This window comes from Propithecus coquereli, unplaced genomic scaffold, assembly GCF_000956105.1.
Source record: "Propithecus coquereli isolate 6110/MARCELLA unplaced genomic scaffold, Pcoq_1.0 Scaffold56, whole genome shotgun sequence".
Taxonomy (NCBI): domain Eukaryota; kingdom Metazoa; phylum Chordata; class Mammalia; order Primates; family Indriidae; genus Propithecus; species Propithecus coquereli.
Window position 1 is genome coordinate 592,555 of NW_012151507.1, and position 20,569 is coordinate 613,123.

Here is a 20,569-nt window from a genome sequence, read left to right on the forward strand (position 1 = left end):
ATAATTTGATCTCCTCAAATATAAGCACAATTATTTAAAATCTGTGTTAATAACTTAAGTATCTCCAATGCCTATGGGTTTATCTTTCTATCAACTTTATTTTGGTTCTCATTCTCCTTTCTTTGTGTACCTGGTTATTTATAGAGTATTTGGAGAAAAAATGATTTCAAAGTAATTTGAGGCCTCTGATGATGTTATCTTGCCCCAGAGAGGATTTATGTTTGCTTCTTTCAGACACCTGGGAGCCGAAAAAGCCAGGCCCCACGGGCTGTGAAAAGCACATTGCTCAGCCATTTAGCTTCCTCATCTGGAATTGGCAAGTGACCGGGGAAAAACTCCCCCAAAGCTACTCACTTGTCTGGATTTTGGTAGTCTCCTGCATCTTGACCCAATAATTCCTTACTGCTCTGTGTGCTCTTAATACCCTCAAGCCTTTTTATTTTTTGCGAGAGGTTTGGTCTGAATTACTTGACCCTTCTTTATTCTGGAAGTGGAAATCTTCATCTTACAACCTTTTAAAAAGCAGTCATTACTGTTAAGTTCTCAAGCCTTATTAATAAAACATTCATGAAGAACGACATGGGAATAGTGAAAACACTGCAGGCCTGATCACTTAGCAAACCTGGGTTTGAATCATAATTCAACTGTTTACCAACTGCTATTGATTTCTGCGATTCTCAATTGTTTGTCTTTACGGTGTATATATCACCTCATAGAATGACTGTAAGATTATGGATTAAAATATGTAAAGCACCTAACCATAACCAGGCATTGTACAAGTGCTTGAATATGAGTTGCCCACTACTTTCTTCTTGTATTCCTACCTCCATACCTACCCTGTAATATTTTTCTTGCTCAAAATGTGAACTTTTATCTCCTTTTTATTTCCTTCAGGTGATTCTAGTCACAAGATTCCTATTTCAAACTTTCAATCTGGGCATGACCAAGCAACTGTGTTACAAAACCTTTATAGATTTATTCATCCATACCCAGGGAACTGGCCACCTATATACTGCAAGGTAATTTCAAGTTAAGTTCTCTTAAGGTATCCATTTAGATGCCAAAAGATCCATAAAAGGTACCAAAAGAAAGAATTTTTGCCTGTGTATTATCTGTGTGTTAAAACAAGTTCATTCTGAATTGTTTTGAATGTTATTAGGTATAATGCCTTTTTAAAAAAAACTTCTCTGATTTTAGAGGGATTTCGAATACTGCAAAAGCTGAACATATTTCTACTTTGGTAAATCCCATGTTTTTTGAATTCCCCATTCTGAAATACCTACAATATCTTTTCATCCTAAAGAGTGGATCCTACATTCTGTATACCTATCCTTCCAAGCAAGATTTCCTTTTATTTAAAAGTATCTTTGTGACAGCCCCTCCCCTTTTTTTGTAATATTTAGAGAACCTTTATTTTGTCCAAATTCTTCTAGGCTAGGAATTTAAGAATTAGGTTTTAACCTTCCTACTTTTTAGTATAACAACGAGCAGATTACCTCATCTTTTTCTGAATGTTGGTTTCTTCATTCACCTACCCTAGGTCTCGCTTCTCAAAGTATGTTAATATTGCTATATAAATGTAACTGGTTAATAATAGTAGTGGTCTTTTCTTGTGTATGTCAGTTGTTTTTATAGTTCTCATTTCAGTTCACAAACTCTTCAGTCTTTCTCTCCTGCACCCCCTGTACCCCCACCCCTATTTTGAAAGGAGAACATTAATTAAAAGTAACTCAAGGTAGGAGAAAATACAAGTATTTTTTTTTTCTTCTCCAGTCTGATGACAGAGCCAGAGTCAACTGGTGTTTGAAGCATATGGCAAAGGCATCAGGTAAGTAAAACTCTGGGTCACTGCAGAAGCACGTTATAACATCTGTATTTGCTTCCAGTTTGATATATATGTTCTAAAAACCTAAATTTACGAATTGTATGTGTTTTTCTATTTACTAATGGAAGAAATCAGGCAAGATCTAGAACTTCTCACTGTAGAGGACCTCGTAGTGGGGATCTACCAGCAAAAATTTCTCAAGGAGCCCTCCAAGACCTGGGTTCGAAGTCTCCTAGATGTGGCCATGTGGGATTATTCTAGCAACACAAGGTATTGATAAAAATTTTGTAATACAGTGATTTTGACTTTTTTCTCAACTGAGAAGATATGGTAGGACTAGTTACCTTCGCCTTTTTATGCAGTATTTTCCTATGAAACTTTAGAAGTATTACCTTGAATATAAGATTTTATGGATTGTAAGATATATTACTTTGTGTACCACTCAAAACAAAAACTGCCAAATACGCTGTTCTTTTGTATCACTTAAAATTTTTGTATTGATGAAAAAATGTTTTTAGAATTATTTAGACAGATATTTTTATTACACAGATACTTAAAGGAATATATTTGTGAAATGGCAAAAGAATTTTTTATTTTGAAATAATCTTAGACTTATAGAAAAGTTGTAAGAATAATACAGAGCATACCATTCTCTCATATTCCCTAATTGTTAACACTTTAATACATTTTCTTTATAATTTTGTCTCTAAATATAAACACACTGTCTTTCTAAACTACTTCAGAGTAAGTTGCTTTCATTATGTCTCTTCATACCCAAATACTTCAGTGTGTTTCCTAAGAATAAGAATATTTATATTACCATAGTATAATTACCAAAATCGAGATACTGCCATTGATACAGTACTCTCATCTAATCTGAAGATGATATTCATATTTTGTTAGTTGTTCCAATAATGTTTTTTTATAGCTTCCCAAAAAATCTAGTCTAGCGTCCAGTGCAAGATCACATGTTGCATTTAGTTATTTTGTCTCTTTAGGCTCCTTTTATCTGAAACAGTTCCTCAGTCTTTCTTTGAGTTTTTTTTACAGGCCAGTTACTTTATAGAATGTTTCTCCATTTAAGCCGGTCTGTATTTCCTCATGATTAGATTGAGGTTTTGCATTTTTGGCAGGAATGCCTCAAAAGCGATGATGTGTCTTCTCAGTGTGTCCCATCTGGAGGCATATGATGTCAGTTTGTCTCATTACTGGTGATGATAACTTTGATCACTTAAGGTGGTGTCTGTCAGATTTCTCCACTGACTGTTTTTCACCTTATAATTAATAAATATTTTTCAGGGAAATACTTTGAAATTAGGTAACTATTCTAGTCTTCAAACTTTCATATACTAGTTTTAGCACCCAGTGACAATTTTTGCCCAAATCAGCTATTACTATGTTTGTGAAATGGTGATTTTTTTTTTCTAATTTGATTGTTCCTTCCACATTTATTAGTTAGCATTCTACTGTAAAGAATTTTTTCTTTTCACCTATTTATTTTTTTCATTTATATGAGTATGGACTCATGGATTCCTATTCAGTGGATTATAATTTGTTAATACCATAATTTATTTTTATGCTCAAGTTGTTCTATATATGGCCAGTGGGAGTCCCTTCAAGCAGTGGTTTCTGTGTCCTTTTGACATTGCCTCATCATTCTTTGAGCACTTCTTTGCTTTCTATCTGGCACAATATGTTCTAGGCTCATCTTGTACTTTCTCTGCTCCAGCCTTGAATTAGCCATTTCTCTAAGGATACCTGATTCATTTTAGTGGAACATATTATATAGTATTTAGGAGATAGGATCTGGGTGCTAGGTGTGCTCATATTTTACTAGAGTATCATTAATTTTAGGTTCCCTTAGTGGAGAGAGCTAGGAAGTATATATGTATGTATATATACACACCCTCCATACACATTTTTATGTAGCTAGGTCTTTCACTCTCTGTTTTTATCTTTGTCTCACCAACATTTCATACTGAACCTACAATTTTAATCTAATACCATAAGGTTCTCTAGTGTTCCACTTTTTTATTTTTGTATTTCCTTTCTCAGAGAGCAAGAAACCTGGCTCTCAGTATTTTTCAGAATTATGTGATACCACCATTGTAAAAAAAAAAAAAAAAAAAAAAGACTAACAGTGGTTCAGAATTTGTTTATAGTTATTTTCAGTCTGAAAGTATATAGCCAAAATACTTTGTTCAAAAGTGAGGTTGTTATTTTTCCTTCTTCAGTGTACTTAAATTATTCTTTTGAAATATAGTTGATTTGTTTATTTCTATTCCATTTTTGTTTTTTCCCTGCTTTTGTTAATTTAATTGTCTTTTGAATGTCTAAAGCATTACCATATGTAAACAAAAAAAGTATAGTCAGAAATGTCACTTCATTCTAGCTCCATAAAAAAGCTTGTTGAGCTTGTTGAGATTGCATTAGATTTATAAATTAGGGAGAACTGAAATCTTTATAATGTTGAGTTGTATCCAAGAACAAGCAGTGTTTTTCCATTGTTCAAATCTATTTTTGTGTTTTTCAAAGATGTTTTAAAATTTTTCTCACAGAGACTGTATATATCTGGGACTGGTGCATTTTTGTGGGGGCAGTTCTTGATAACTTTCTCTTCTACAGAAATTACTTTGATTATCAGGCTTTCTAATTCTAATGTGGTAAATTTTGGAAATCTGTATTACCCTAGGAAATTGTACATTTTATATAGATATTCAAATTTTTTTTGTTTAAAGATCTGCAAGGAAGGTAGTCTCTTAAAATTTTTTAAATTTGTTTAAATTTTTTAAATTTGGTGGTTTATCTCATCATTTCTTGTATATTTGTGCCCTCTCCTTTTTTTTCTTAAGCTAGCTAGTATGTTGTCCATTTTAATTTTTCAAAACAACAGGATTTTAATTTATTGCAACTATTTTTCTATTCTCTTACTAATTTTTGCTTTTATCTTATTCTCTTTGTACTTTATGGTTCTTTTTCTAGTTTGGGGGGGCTAGGAACTGAATTCATTTGTCTTTTGTTAGATTTTTATTGATAAGCGTTTAGTAGCGTTTGTCTTTTAATCATTATTTTCAATAAATCCCATAGATTCTAACATGCAATACGTTCATGGTCATTTTTAACAAATTCTGTCATTTTAGCTCTCAACCAGGAATTAAATACAAGGCTTTTAAATGTCCAGATCAAAAAGTCTTTCTGATTTTTGTTTCTGTTAGTAAATTCACAATGCTTTTGCATTGTGATCAAAGAATGTTATTTATAATATTTCTACTTGATGGAAGTTATCAGTGTTGGGGTTTTTCCCCTAACTTAATATATAATTAATTTTTATAACTGTTCTATGGGCATGTGAGAATATGTATTCTTTATTTTCAGGGTGTAGTATTTGGTATATACATAAGATCTACATTGATTACGTTCAGATTTTCTTATGTCTTTATATTTTGTCCAATTGATCTTGTATTGAGAGTGGTTCTAATCTCTCCAGTTACAATGTTTCTGTCGATGTCTCATTGCATCTCCTTTAGTTTTAAATGGGTCACTGTTATTTGATGCCTTAAAATACGTGAGCCTTGATATAGTAGATTGATTAGGGCCCATAGACAGGTGTTCCCTGTATTCTTTCCATGTCTAAACCTTTTTCTGATGGTTTATACTTTATTTCCTTGAGTTTCTAGAAAATATAACTCCATTGTATTGCTTTGTGTTCCTTTTGCAAACTTCAGTCAGTTAATTCTCTTGGCCTTAGTTATCTGATATTTTTGCCTGGAATTACTTGATCATTTTGCCTGGAAACCTTAGTCGTTTTTTATTTTTGAAGTCTAATAGTTTTACTAGGGTGTTTTTCTGAGTTTATTATTGCAGGTCCATTTTCGAAGGCGTTTGGTAAGCCCTTTCAATATATAGAATTAGGTTCTATTTCTGGAGATTTTTCTTAGATCATTTAATATTATATAGTTCTATTCCACTGCTTAATTTTTTTTTCTTAAAAGAGTCTAATATATCTATGTTTGATCTTCTTTGCCTATTTTTCATTTTAATCACTTTTTCTGAGCCTTTTTACTTTCTTTAATCATTTATTCTCTTGATAATTTTCTGCTTTCTTCAATTTTCCTTATTAACTTTCCTAATGAATCTATTCTTCTTTGGGCAGTTTGTAATTTAGTTCTTTTCCAGTATGATTTTGTCTTTTTTTCTCTTTTGTTCCTGAGTTTAGTCGACTGTTACTGTCTTTTTTTTTTTAATTTCTGTTTCTGAAGTTTCCCATTCAGGGTGTGTTTCCATATCCACACATTCTTTTGTGAGGATATTTAATTCAATGTGTAATTGTATGTTACAGTTTTCTTCTCCTTCACATTTTTTTGCGGGGGAGGAGATGAGAAGGAGTTACCAGCTAAAGTGTTTTCTCCTTTTATGTTTTCTCCTTATAATAGCTTTCTATAGATGAAGATGCATTGTTCCTTTGCATTTCTTAAAGAGGGCTGATAATTTGTGAAGAGGTTTGAGAGTCTTTAGAGCTCAAGAGCTTCCTCTTTAGTCAGCATAGCAAAGTAATGGGTTCTTTAATGAATTTTGGGAGGGTTGTGGGAGTATGGTTTGTAGATCCTTTCAGGCTTGCTTTCTTTCTTTCCTCTCCTTTCCTGTAGGATCCTAAATTTCCCCCTCTTGCTTTTTTTTTCCCCCCTCCATCCAATTTCTTTCTTTTTTTTTTTTTTTTTAATTTCAGGGTATTAAGAGGGTACAAACATTAAGGTTACACTTTGTCTGCCTCACCCAAGCAAGGGTTAGGGGCATGCCCTTCCCCCCTACAGTGCTCTCCATGTCCTTTAGTTGCGGGTTTACCCCCCCTCCAATCCCCCTAATCCCTGGAGAGTATTTCTGCCATGTGAGCACACTAGTATTGATCAGTTAGTACCAATTCGATGGCGAGTACAAGTGGAGCCCATTCTTCTGATCTTGTGGTGCCTCACTTTGGATAATGGGCTTAAGTTTAATCCAGGAAAGTATAAGAGGTGCTAGATCACTGTCGTTTCTTATGATTGAATAATATTCCATTGTATACATATACCAAATTTTAATAATCTGTTCATGGATTGACGGGCACTTGGGTTGTTTCCACATTCTTGCAGTAGTGAATTGTGCTGCTATAAATGTTCAGGTGCAGATGTCTTTATCATAGAATGTTTTTTGCTCTTTTGGGTAGATGCCTAATAGTGCTATTGCTGGATCGAATGGTATTTCTATTTTTAGCTCTTTGCGGTATCTCCAAATTCTTTTCCACAGAGGTTGCACTAATTTGAAGTCCCACCAGCAATGTAACAGTGTTCCTGTCTCTCCATATCCTTGCCGGCATTTGTTGCTTTGGGATTTTTTGATAGAGGCCAATCTCACTGGGGTTAGGTGATATCTCATTGTGGTTTTGATTTGCATTTCTCTAATGATTAGAGATATTGAGAATTTTTTTATGTTTGCTAGCCATTATTCTGTCTTCTTTTGAAAAGTTTCTGTTCATTTCCTTTGCCCATTTGTTGATGGGGTTGTTTGATTTTTTCTTACTGATTTTTTTTTTAATTCTAGATAGATTCTGGTTATCAACCCTTTATCAGATGTGTAGAGAGCAAATATTTTCTCCCATTCTGTAGGCTGTCTATTTGCTCTAATGATAGTTTCCTTGGCCGTGCAAAAGCTTTTTAATTTGATCAGATCCCATTTGTTTATTTTTGTTTCTGCGGTGATTGCTTTGGGGATCTTCTTCAGGAATTCCTTTCCCAGGCCGATGTCTGAAAGGGTCTTCCCAACATCTTCTTTTAGAATTCTTAAGGTTTCATGCCTTAGGTTTAAGTCTGATATGCATCTTGAATTGATTTTTGTGAGAGGTGAGAGGTGGGGATCCAGTTTCATTCTTCTACATGTAGCTATCCAGTTTTCCCAGCACCATTTATTTAATAGAGATTCTTTTCCCCAGTGTATATTTTTGTCTGCTTTGTCAAAGATTAGAATACCTATACTACAGAAATTATTCCACAATATTGAGAAAGATGGTATCCTTCCTAACTCATCCTACGAAGCCAATATCACCTTAATACCAAAGCCAGGAAAGGACACAACAAAAAAAGAAAACTTCAGGCCAGTATCCCTCATGAATATAGATTCAAAAATCCTCCATCCAGTTTCTAAAGGGCTCGTCTCTCTCCCTATTTTCCTCAGCACAGGCACTTTCCTGTAGTCAGTGCTCCTGTCTACCAGAACTCAGTGTCAGTATTTATATAAAGAGTGGTCTTTATCATTGCAAGGATGATTTAAATTTAATCTTAGGCTCCCTCTTTCCTTTCTCTCACTTCCTCACAGTTTTGGTTTCTTTTTCTGAACACCACTTTCCATATAAAGGCTTGAGGTGGGAGGTTGAGAAATTGCTCCATTGGAAATTAAAGTTTTCTTTTTTCTATTTACAAGTAATTGAGTTTTGTAGTGTCCTATCTTCTAATTGTGCTGCAGGTATAGATTTTGTCTGGTCTGTTTTGGTTGTTTTGTTCTTGTTAATCTGTAAAGTTTATGGATTATGTTTGGATATTTGGATTTATGTACCACTACCCCAGCTGTTGGCTGAAGTATTTCAAAAATTTCACGTTCGGAGTCATTGAGTGTCCATGTTTTTTATTGTATACAGCATTTCTTAAAAGAAAACTCCACTGTTGTCTCTGGGGTTTTCTTCCAAGCAACTGACACCCTTTCTGCAAATTTTGATGCTGGCTCTTTCTTGATCTTACCTGAAGAGGTCAGTAAAAGTTTTCAGAGACAAACCAATACTTCCTCAAATAATCTTAAAGGGTTTATTGACTAAATGTGGAAGGATCGCAATTGTTTAGTTACCATCAAGAATAATAATCAAATTTCTACATGCTTAGGCCGTTGCAACTATTAATATTTCTAGACTGTCCAATAGCAATTGTAGAATACCTTCAATTGTAAGATACATTTTAATTTTGGTTAGAATGTGAGCAAAGCACACTTTATAATTGAAGAAATACAGTGTTGAGTTCAGCAGAGTAAGTACACACTGCAACAAGACTAGAGTAGTTTTGGTGTAAGACATTCTTTGAGACCTGTGCCATGCGATTTTCTTAAAGATGAAACCGTAATAAAGTACTTTAAGCACTTTAGTAATAAATTGCTTTGGACAGGATGAATCTACTTTTTACTGAGCTTCATTACATAGCAATATTCCAATATATAATATTTTATAAGGAAGTTTGGATTGTAGCGGACGATAGAAACTGTTGTTAGAATTTGCTAATATAAGTAAATGGTAATCATTTCAAATACTGCTCTTCAACACCTCCTAAAAGACCTTAGGTTTATAGTAAGTTTTTGACAAATGTTTTGTCTAGCTCTAGGAGAAATAGGTAGGTTTTTAATATTGGTGACATTGAGTACAGTTACACAAAGTGTATATTAGAATTTAAGCAGGCTGTTAATAACTATCGTATTATTTTGGAGGCTAAGAATATTTATAATTGTGTAGATCTCTCATCCTCCTGATGCTTCTTGCCATAAATGTCCTTAGACTGACTCACAGTCTATGACCTGCGGATTAAAGCATGGTGGCCTTTATTGAATCAACAAATAATTTATTGAGCATTTCCTCTGCTAGGCACTGGACTGAAGGTACAATAGTGAGCAAAATTAGTGTGGTCTCTCCCTTTCAAGAAGCTAACAGGTGGGAAAGAGACATACATTAATAAAGAAAATGGTAATTTTAGCTTGTGGTAAGTACTAAGAAGGAAATCAACAGGATACTCTAACAGAGTAGAGTGTGTACAAAGGAAGACTACTTTAGAGAATGATCAAGAAGACTTTTTTAAAGGGCATAACGTTAAAGCTGGTAACCAAAGTGTGGGGAGAAGGATGCAGCCATGCAAAAAATGGAAAGAAGAACATCTTGGGCATAGAGATACAAAGACTTTGAGGCAAAAGCTTGGTGTTTACTAGAAATTGTTAGGCAATCAGTGTGACTGAGGAGTTGGGAGCAAAGATCAGAATGCACAAGATGAGATTTAAGAAATAAGGAGGGGCCAGAAGCACAAGGCCTTGTTAGCCATAGAAGGAATTTTATCAAGTAGGGCAGTGTCAGATTAAGTTTCTAAAAGATCTCTGAGTTTTTAATGGATGGATTATAAGGAGGTAAGAAAGAAAGTATGGAGCCTGTGATTATTAGGTGGTTTCTCTAGTCCAGGCAAGAAATGGCTGGTGCTAGGATGGTGGACAGTAGAGATGCAGAGGAATAGGTAGATTTAAGATGGGTAAAAGTCAGTAGACCTTGCTGGTAGACTGAAACCAGGGAGATAAAATGGAAAGAAATGACCAAATATGATACCCAGGTTTTTAGTGTTTACTACTAGACAGATGGGGAAGAAGGGAGCAAGTTTAGAATGTTCAGGGGTACTGGTGAGACAGTACATGCGGAGACAGCAAGCAAGTAGCTGTTCGTCCTGACCTAGAGCTCCGTGGAAAGGTTTGGGTAATGTCAGCCTTCCCTTTTCACTATGTGCTGGACATTGTTCTGGGTACTGAAGCTACAATGAAGAGAGACAAGTCCTCTGCCTTGATGGACCTTATAGCGTGTAGATGAGCTCATCTAGGCAGGAGACAGAAAGAGAAGAGGACTCAGCACAGAGCCCTAACAAGCTCTGACATTTTAAAACTTGGGCAGAGGCTTACTTTTTGAAGTCTCAGTACCTCTCAACCTATAATTGTTACCATGTTACACAAATCATCATAGCTGTCATCAGTGTTGATGAGGGTTGAAGAGATGAGAAAAACTCAGATTCTGGATGCAGTCATTTTGTAAATCCACTTGAAGTGCTTAGCGGGACCAAAAACGTCTTCTTGACCATTTTATAAAATAGTGTGACTTTCTGCACACTCTTCTCTGTTAGACTAGCCTGTTAAGGCTATTAGTTTGCTTTTGTTCTCTGGATTATCTCATTCTTTTGGGTTGTGAGTTGTGATCTTCCTATTTTGGTCTTTTTCATTGCAGGCTTTCCTTGAATGTCTGATTATCCTTGATTATGTTCATATTTAGAAATCAGGCTGCAAAGCCAAGTAACTGTTTCATGTTGTTCAGTGGGGACTATCAACTGATTAGGCTTCGCTACAGGGAGAGCAGACAAGAGTGCTAAATGTTAAGTTGGAGGCAAAATCCTAAATGCCAGAATGTGGAAGGCTTTGCTTTAGGGTACCTGCAGCCATTCTTGTTGCTTGATTCTCCAAGAACAGTTCACTTTTTGCGTGGAGTCAGGGAAGTTGACTATTCTTTTTACAGAAGTTCAACCTCATGTCTTATCTCTGCTCTCTGGGTAGGGACATGACTATGAGTCCAGAGCCTCAGAATTCTGACAGGCAAATCCTCTCCTGCTGTAGCCTCTAATGAGAGCACAGAAGACTGACTTCTTTCCAGCATCATCAGTTAACCATTTTTTTGTTTTCTTCATTTTCCACAAATTTGTTAAACTCTCTTCTGTGGAGGCCTATTCCTGTTTTTTCCATTGTTGTGAACATCTACTGTTTTTACTCTTTGACTATCATTTTGATAGGGCCTGGGGAACAAGAGGAGATAAATTTGTGCATGTGTTAAATTCACCATCATGAACCAGCAACCCCAGAAATAGTAGTATTAAGAGATGCAATTTTATTCTTTGACATCACTTTATAATAGTTTTTCTTAGCCCAATTTAGTGAGCTTTTCATATTTAATAAAAATTTGAGCAGCTCTTATACATAGGTGCTTGACTGGTTTCTATGGTAAATACAGGAAAGAGTGACATCCTTGCCCTCAGAGTCTCCTCTCTGATAAGAGCAATAAAGCATGTGAAGACACTAAAGTCATATACAGTGATTTCTGGTAATTCTTAAGAGTTTCAAAAGGTTATGATAGATCAGATAAGGGAGAAGTCACTTCAGTGGAAGGGTTTAAAAACTATGAAATACTTTACAGAATAAATGTTTTATTTGATTCTTCTGTAAAGATGGATAGAATTTCTGTGAGCAGAGATTTGGGTTGAAGGAGAAGAGGACCTTTCTGATAGAAAATGGCCTGAACAGTGACTCAGAGGAATGACAGCGCAGAGTCTGTTTAAGAAAAACCACTGTATCAGTTAGACTAGAGCATATATGTAGCTATAGGATGACAGTGCTTCATAAGGCAGGTAAAGACAGGGTTATCCTTGAAAGGAAGGAGGAATAATAATGCTGAAATAGGAGAAAAGGAGACCATTGGGACCTTTTGAGATAAAGAAGGGGTATAAAGGCCTTTATGCTGCACATCATTTGAGTGGGTGAGATAGTGTTGGAGCTTTGGGAGTAAGCCGTGACTTTAGCTTAACAAAATATACAAAGCAATTCCGATTTCTGACAGATTTATACAATGAACCTTCCTTTGCTAGAAAATACACTCATACTTTTAGGGAGATTAGTGGGATGCTTTGGAGGAAGAAGATCAAGAAGTAAGAGTAAAAACAGATCAAAATAATGTCATTTTTAATAGTGTAACTGTAGATTTAGAGGCATTTTTCCCCAGGATGAGATTTTTTTATTTGTTTTAATCATGGAGTATATTGTTAGTTTTTCAGTTGCTTTTATTTCAGATCCGATTCCCAATGGAAAATGTGTATAGGAGGTAGGGCTATACTTGGGATTTGAGTTCTGGACAAAGAGCAGAACTAATTAGAAACTAAAAATGACTTGATTCTGTGTGATTGTCTAAGAAATTAGGTTTAGTTTTAACCTAAGGCTTCATTTTAAGAGTTAAGAGTTTTATGAATCACATTTATTAGATTAGTTTTCTTTGGAAAAACAGTGGGAAATTCTTCATCTTATGTTTAGATAGTCTTCCATTCAGTTTAATAACTTCTGTTCAGTGTAAGTGACTGATTTTTTATACTTGTACTGTTTAGTGCGTTTGTCATTTTAAATGAAGATTCTTGCTAGGTATAGGCAAGCTTTGTATTGTGTGAGTAGTGCTGTTCTGAGTCTTAATAGATTACATACCCAGTGGAAAGATATATACAAGTTTATAGTGCCTCTTGTCAGGAAAGTATGTTGTTTTGCACATGTAACCTTGTATTGAATCACATAAATTTCCTCTCCAACATCACCTCCTGAGGTTTTCACTCAAACACCACCTTCTTAGTGATGCCTTTCCTGCTACCTTACCTAAAATGTTGTCTCTCCCCGATATTTCATATCATCTTTTTCATTTTTTCTCCTTAGAACTTACCATTTTCTAAATTACTGTGTGTTATGCTTGCGTATCTTTTTTAGTCTGTCTTCCCCACTAGAAAGTAAGTTTTGTGTGGGACAGTAGTTTCTGTTTTATTTAATATTGTATCTCTAGTGCCTAACAATGCCTGGCACAAATAGTGTGCATTCTGTAAATGTCGAATGAGTGCATGTTGATCTTAGTCACTGATGTGCCCCTAGGATACTCATTTTATTTCAAGGTAAAACTTAACTGTTATGGTTATGTATAGTTTGCATAATATTATGAATTTATATCAGAGGAAGTAATATAAAGTTTGTTTTTAAAAAATCTGTTTGTGTGTTAAATTAGGAGTCTTAATCTTTGAGTGACTGTGTCAGTTTTTCTTAATGATTTCAGGTAAGTACATTAGAAATCTCTGCATATAAAAACTCCTAAATAGTAGTACTTCAGTTAGGATATTAAAGTCCGTTTTTTTTTATGTACAGGTGCAAGTGGCATGAAGAAAATGATATTCTCTTCTGTGCTTTAGCTGTTTGCAGGAAGATTGCGTAAGTTGGAGAAAGGTGTTTCTTCATAGTGCTGTGTTCTGCATTGAATTCTTTGCCATTTTGCTTGCTGTTGCTTTGGCAGCTGGGGTGAATCTCTAGGCACTTCTATTTCTACAATTCTATTTTAAACAAAGGTGGTTTTTTACTTCATGTTACTGTTATTCTTCTGTCCATGTCACTATTCACCTAAGCAATTTGTGTGAACCCTTCAGAAGCACTTGTTGAAAATTTTCCTTCTAGGATTCCTGTAGGAGAGTGAAATTCCCTACTATCACTAAAGACATTTCCTTGTGAAGGTGGTCTAAAAAAAAAAAGACCTTTTCTTCTCATTCTGTAGTAAAAGCACCTGGAGCCCCAGATATCTGGGTCCTCTGGTAGTCCTTTCACAGAACGAATGATTATTGGTTCTGAGGATACGTAAGTGTTTATGGTTGTAGTCTTATTTCTGCTGCTGCCCTCTCCTTGCCTTAAATATTTGAGAATCCTGGTAATCTTAACCCTCATTCCCATTACCTTATAATGAACCTGAAATTTTATCTGGTAATCAGAAGATTTCTTACCAATAATAACCTGTTATATGATGTATGTTGCTACATATTCCTATCTCTTCTCTGAATCTCTATTTTTTCTCAGTTTAAAGTGGTATTTCAGATGCTTTCTTTATGTTAGAGATTTTAAAATATAAATGCTTTTAGAGTAAATAAAATGAGATTCTGATAGTGAATTTTTTCTTATTTCCTTTTAAAGGTACTGCATCAGTAATTCTCTGGCTACTCTCTTTGGAATCCAGCTCACAGAAGCTCATGTACCACTACAAGATTATAAGGCCAGCAATAGTGTGACTCCAAAAATGGTTGTATTGGATGCAGGGCGTTACCAGGTACGGAGCTAACTTTTGGCAGCTTACTGGTCTCTCTGGCTGTCCTACTCAATGTAGTAGGTCAACAATAGCTAAAGATCAAGCCTTTGTTTGGTTCTTTTCTTTACCTTAAAAATTATTTTCAAATCCATCATGGCATGTCAAATCTAATTCAGTTGGATCTTGCATAAAATCCTTTTCCTTCCGGGTATATTTTCTTACTACATTTAACAAAATTTTAAGAAAATTAAAATTGGCATTTAGTCTTTATACAAAACACATCCAAAGATCTATTCTAAAAATTAAATTTCTGAATGTAGATAACATAAATATTCTAAATATCTACCTCAAAAATATTTAAGACCTGATTGAGGATTTGGATAAAAGCTTGATTTCTCTACCACCATTCCTCTCTCCTTGCTTTTTACTTATTAATAGTCCTCTTTACACTATTAAGTGTAGCAGTTAAGAGTATGGGTTCTAGAGTCAGAATCCTGAATTTTATTTTGGGAAATAAATACAAAGCCTGCTACATACAGGCTTTGCGTCCTTATGCAAGTTACTTGATCTGTGCCAATTCCTCAACAAGAACAATAATAGGAGCTAGTAGCTGTTACAATTAAATGCAGCAATGTGTGAAAATGCCAAGACCTCTGCCTTGGAACATAGTAGGTAATAAATAAATGTTGTTATTATTTAAAAATAGGTTAACAGTTAATAAAAAGGAAACTCAAAAAATGGCATGAACTATTGATACAAACAACTAGGATGAATCTCAAAGACATTAATTATGCCAAGTAAAAGCAGCAGTCTCCAAAGATTATATGCTATATAACACACTGTATGATTCCATTTACATGACATTCTTGAAAAGACTTGAAAAGGAGAGACTCCAGAGCTCTCCATATATACTCTGGGCAAGACCTTTCTGTCTCCTCCATATTAACCCTTTGCCCAGTGGTTCTCAACTCAATTTTGTGTCTTACAGGGCTGCAGTCCCCAACCCTGGGCTGTGGACCAGAACTGGGGGAGGCAAGTGGTCGGGGGGTGTGCACAGCAGGAGATGAATGAAGCTTCATCTGTTTCATCTATACAGCCGCTCCCCATCATTTGCATCACCACCTGAGCTCCACCCCCACCCCCACCCCACCCTCCGTGGGAAAATTGTCTTCCATGAAACCGGTCCCTGGTGCCAAAAAGGTTGGGGACCGTTACTCCATGGGACATTTGGCAATGTCAACACATTTTGGTTGTCACAACTGGGGAGAGGTACTACTGACCGACATCTAGTGGATAAAGGCCAGGGATGCTGCTAAGCATTTTGTCTATACAGCAAGGCCTCCCACAGCACAGCATTATTTAGCCTAAAATGTCATTAGTGCCCAGGTTGAGAAACCCTATCTTAGCCTCATCATCACCATCTGTGTTGACATCACCAGAATTAATCTCAATAACGTGCCTTTTTATTGTTTACATAAGTTACTCTGGGAAGCCCAGGACTCCTAGATTCTCTGTCATCTCCCAGACTGGTCTTACTTGGCTGATCCTGTTTCCCAGCCCTCCCCAACTTCTAAGAAACCTTCCTGTGGATCTTCTCAGCCTCGGTTATCAGCTAAATCTCAGATATCTTCCACCTCTTTTTGGGGAAATCTGTTTACCTTCTTGGTTCTAATTAAAGCTTGACACCCCCCCCGCCCAAGGATACTGCTTCTCTGTTAGCCCTTTCAAATGGTGACATCTTTTTCTCCCTCATTTGTAGTGAGCCTACATTTGAAGTAGTTGTCCTTGATTGCAGCTTCCAGACTTCCTTATACCTTCTCCCTAAAATTCCTAGGCTTTGAATCTCATGCCATTAAGGCTGGAGGACCTGACAACCCCTTTTCAGGGTCAGTAGACCCCTGAGTTGATCCTTCTCATTGTTAGAGCATCACTGTGCCAGGAAATCAGTTTTCCCATCAGAATTCCTTATTTTAGCTTCTCTATAGGTAATCTTTACTTCCAGCTGCTTGCCCTCTCAGTTCTTTGATTCCTCTCCAATGATCCTGTCTTTTACCACACAGGTTCCCACTCCCATGATCATATCTTGGGGTCCGGTGGCACTTCCTCCATAATTTAAATTTTAAACATCATTCTGGCTACCACTGTCTTCCTCTAGTACCCTGGTATCAGCAATTCTTTTACCTCTGTGAGGACCTACGATTCATTTATGCCTCTGCCGTGTTACTTTCCCTTACAGGGCCACTGCATTGCACAACTCCAGGGGCACCATTCACACCAGTAATGCTGCAGCCTCGTGTCTCCTCCTTTACTACCTCCATTCCTCCCTCTCACCTCCTTCCTTCCCAGCTTAAATTCCTTAGTCTGTCATTTCCACTGCCTTGCACTCATTGTCAACTCCATTGGCTCTTTTATTCATCATAGTTGATAAATACTAACCTTGATTAAATCTGTCTCTTCACCTACTTTAACTTTTAACACCTATGAAGCTAAACAAGGCTGGAAAGAAACTGCCATGCTGACTGATCTTACTGAATATTCATCATCACCAACTTTAAGTGGGCCCTTAATATTGCCTGGCAGTTATCCATTTCTGTAGTCTGATTAGTCTCCTACTCTCCTAGACAGTCACTTCTCACCTTCTTTCCCTTCAAACTTCCATCACCTCTTCCCTCACCCTTGTAGCTGATGCCATTGTCTCCTGTTTCTCTGAGAAAATAGAATTAATCAGGAGAGATTGTCTGCATAGTCCTATCACCTCATCTACCTGCAGCTCTCTCCTCTGCTTTCCTTCTGTTGTAATGAATGGTCTATGATCATATCTAAAACCAGCCTACTTATATTTTAGATCTCATTTTCTTCCACTCAAGGACATAGCTCCAGTAATTTTCCCCTTTCTTGTGTCATCAGGGTTTTTCTATGTTCTGATTCATTCTTATCAGCAAACGTGTTATAATCTCATCCTTTAAAAAAAGCAAACCTTCTCTTAACCCTCTAATTCCTAATTTTCCTCCAAAGTCTACCCTATTTCTCTCCTCCTTTTGCAGCAAAAGTTGATCAGACATTGGAAAAGTATTTTAATGTTATCATTTTTAAAGAGTAATTTGAAAGTAAAAACCATCCAATAATTGATAAGAAATAAACATTTTTTTCCTCTGGTATTCCTGTTATTTACAGAAGCTAAGGGTTGAGAGTCCAGGATTCTCTCATTTCAACTATTCTAATCAGGATCAAAGAACAAACACACCCATTGGTAAGCATCTTTTATCAAAATTTACTTAAAGGATGTTAGGGCGTCAAAGCTGATTATCTAGATCCCAGGGGTGATATTTAAACCAGTGTTTCCAAATTAGTTTTGGGATATAAGGAGCTTGTTGAATTGGTAGTTTTAGTTAGAATTAGCACCTTTACCAATTTTGATGTGTACATTTTTGGGTCAGTTTGACACAGTGTATATTACTCCTCAGAATTTTGTTCCGGGCACTTAAAAGAAAACCTATTTTTCTTATGGTAGCTATGGTTTTATAGTTTTGATGGGATGATGTCTTTTGGGAGACAAGAAATTTTAAAAGCCAATCACATGAAATTTCAAGTGGTGCCTGAAGAACTTCAGTTAACATTTCCTGGCCTAAGAATGAAAAGAAACATTCTTGTTCAGTCTTTTGTCTATAAGAATCTTTCTCCTATTCTTGATCCATTTAGTTATGGCTTAGTAAGAGCCTGTTGTAGGATGAGTCAGTTAATTGAGGCATCTCTTTATAATAAAATTATAAAATTGCTATGTTTCTTTTTTCATCTTTTCAATACCCTAGGTGACTACCCATCTGGGGTGAAAATTTCTGGCCAAAACAGCAGTGTTCGGGGAAGAGGGATTACCCGCTTACTAGAGAGCATCTCCAATTCCTCCAGCAATATCCACAAATTCTCCAACTGTGAGACTTCACTCTCACCTTATATGTCCCAAAAGGATGGATACAAATCTTTCTCTTCGTTCTCTTAATGATGGTACTTTTTTCAATTTCTGGAAAAATAACAAGCCCAACTTCCCTTCTCACTACAGTCATATTAAACAAACAGATCACATCAGTGGTAACTATCACGACTGTAAAAACTACCTAATTTGTAAGGAAATTCTCTTTCATAGATTAAAAATAATTGTGGTTGGAGAAGATCTTGGCATTTTTGCTTTTTTTTTTTTTTTTGAGGGATTGTTCTACTTCCTGACTGTATGATGGGTATACTATTCAAGTTTTGAGTTCTGTAAGAACAAAACTGGCATTTTCAGAGTTGTGTTTTTGGAAATGTTATAAATTGATAATAACTTTCCCCCGACAATAAAAGTATCGAACATCTCTTACGAAAGGTTCTAAAATAGCATTAATTTCTTCCTATTATAAAATGGGAACCTTACACTAGAAACCTGCAGGCTATTTTCATTGCAAATAACTAACAAAATTAGCCTTTAACAAACATTTTTTAAAAGTCTTTGAAATATTCTTACTTTGGCAAAAAGAGTCATTTGAAAGATAAGGCAAAATGAGAAGGTTATATAATTTACCCCAAGTCACATGGCTAGTGACCAAATTCCAGGTCCATCGGACCACAAAGCTCTTTGTATTCTCCAAATAGATGTCATGTTGAGTCAAATATTCACTCTGTGATTGACTTAAACTGGCTCGTGTTCTCAGTCTCTGGGGTATTGCTATATGTAGCCCAGAAAGAGGAAAACAGATGTAGTAGCCCCTTTTACTTTGAACCACAAGCCAAAACCACATGTAGAAGTGGCAAGATAGCCACTAATTTAAGTGTCTGACCCCAAACCTTGGTTCCTTTTACTACAGAGAATCACTCTGTCATGTGCCTCTGTTTTTTATTAATACCTATATTCCCTTTTACTTACTATTGAGTACCTACTTTATGGACATTTTATATGTAACATCATCTTCCCCTCCCCATTACCCTTCCCAACCACTGGTAACCGTCATTCTACTCTCTGTCTTCATGAGATCATTGTTTTTAATGTTTAGCTCCCACATATGAGTTGAGACTATGCAAGATTTGTCTTTCTGTGCTTGGCCTATTTCACTTAACATAACGTTCTCCAGTTCCATCCTGTTGTTGCAAATGGCAGGATTTCATTCTTTTTTGTGGCTATATACCTTGTGTATATGTACCACAATTTCTTTATTCATGAGTTGATGGGCAGTTAGGTTGATTTCAAATCTTGGCTCTTGTGAATAGTCCTGCAATAAACGTGCGAGTGCAGATATCTTTTTGATATACTGGATTCCCCTCCTTTGGATGTACACCCAGCAGTGTGATTGCTGGGTCATATGATAGTTCAATTTTTAGTTTTTTGAGGAACCTCCATACTGTTCTCCATAGTGGTTGCACTAATTTACATTCCCACCAACAGTGTACGAGGGTTCCCCTTTCTCCACATCCTTGCCAGCATTCATAATTGCCTGTCTTTTTGATAAAAGCCATTCTAACTGGGGTGAGATGATACCTCATTGTAGTTTTGATTTGCATTTCTCTGATGACTAATAATATTGAGCATTTTTTCATATAGCTGTTGGCCATTGGTATGTCCTCTTCTGAAAAATGTCCATTCAGATCGTATGCCCATTTTTTAATTGGATTATTTGGTTTCTTCCTATTGAATTGTTGGAGCTCCTTGTATATCCTAGTTATTGATCCCTTGTCAGATGGGTAGTTTGCAAATATTTTCTTCCATTCTGTGGGTTGTCTTTTCCCTTTGTTGATTGTTTCCTTTGCTATGCAGAAGCTTTTTAGCTTGATGTGATCTCATTTGTCTAATTTTACTCTGGTTGCCTGTGTTTTGGAGTAGTACTCAAGAAATCGTTACAGCCCAGTGTCCTAAAGCGTTTCCCCAATGTTTTCTTTTAGTAGTTTCATAGTTTCAGGTCTTAGATTCAAGTCTTTAATCCATTTTGATTTGATTTTTGTATATAGTGAGAGAGAATAGTCTTCTGCATATGAACATCCAGTTTTCCCAGCACCATTTATTGAAGAGACTGTCTTTTTCCAACTGTATTAAAGATAAGTTCACTATAAAT

The 20,569-nt window shown here is 35.9% G+C and overlaps 1 protein-coding gene across 3 annotated transcripts in view; it reads left to right on the forward strand.

Annotated features, from left to right (window-relative positions):
• MAEL (maelstrom spermatogenic transposon silencer) overlaps positions 1 to 18,861 on the forward strand; it is a 53,113-nt gene extending 34,252 nt beyond the window's left edge. For all 3 annotated transcript variants that reach the window (XM_012657772.1, XM_012657769.1, XM_012657771.1), the window contains 7 exons: positions 895 to 1,019; positions 1,774 to 1,828; positions 1,954 to 2,095; positions 13,571 to 13,633; positions 14,381 to 14,513; positions 17,667 to 17,742; positions 18,302 to 18,861. In XM_012657772.1, coding sequence (XP_012513226.1) covers positions 895 to 1,019; positions 1,774 to 1,828; positions 1,954 to 2,095; positions 13,571 to 13,633; positions 14,381 to 14,513; positions 17,667 to 17,742; positions 18,302 to 18,489 — 782 coding nt within the window. In that variant the 3' untranslated portion in view covers positions 18,490 to 18,861. The remainder of the gene's footprint in view (positions 1 to 894; positions 1,020 to 1,773; positions 1,829 to 1,953; positions 2,096 to 13,570; positions 13,634 to 14,380; positions 14,514 to 17,666; positions 17,743 to 18,301) is intronic.
• Positions 18,862 to 20,569: the final 1,708 nt, after the last annotated feature.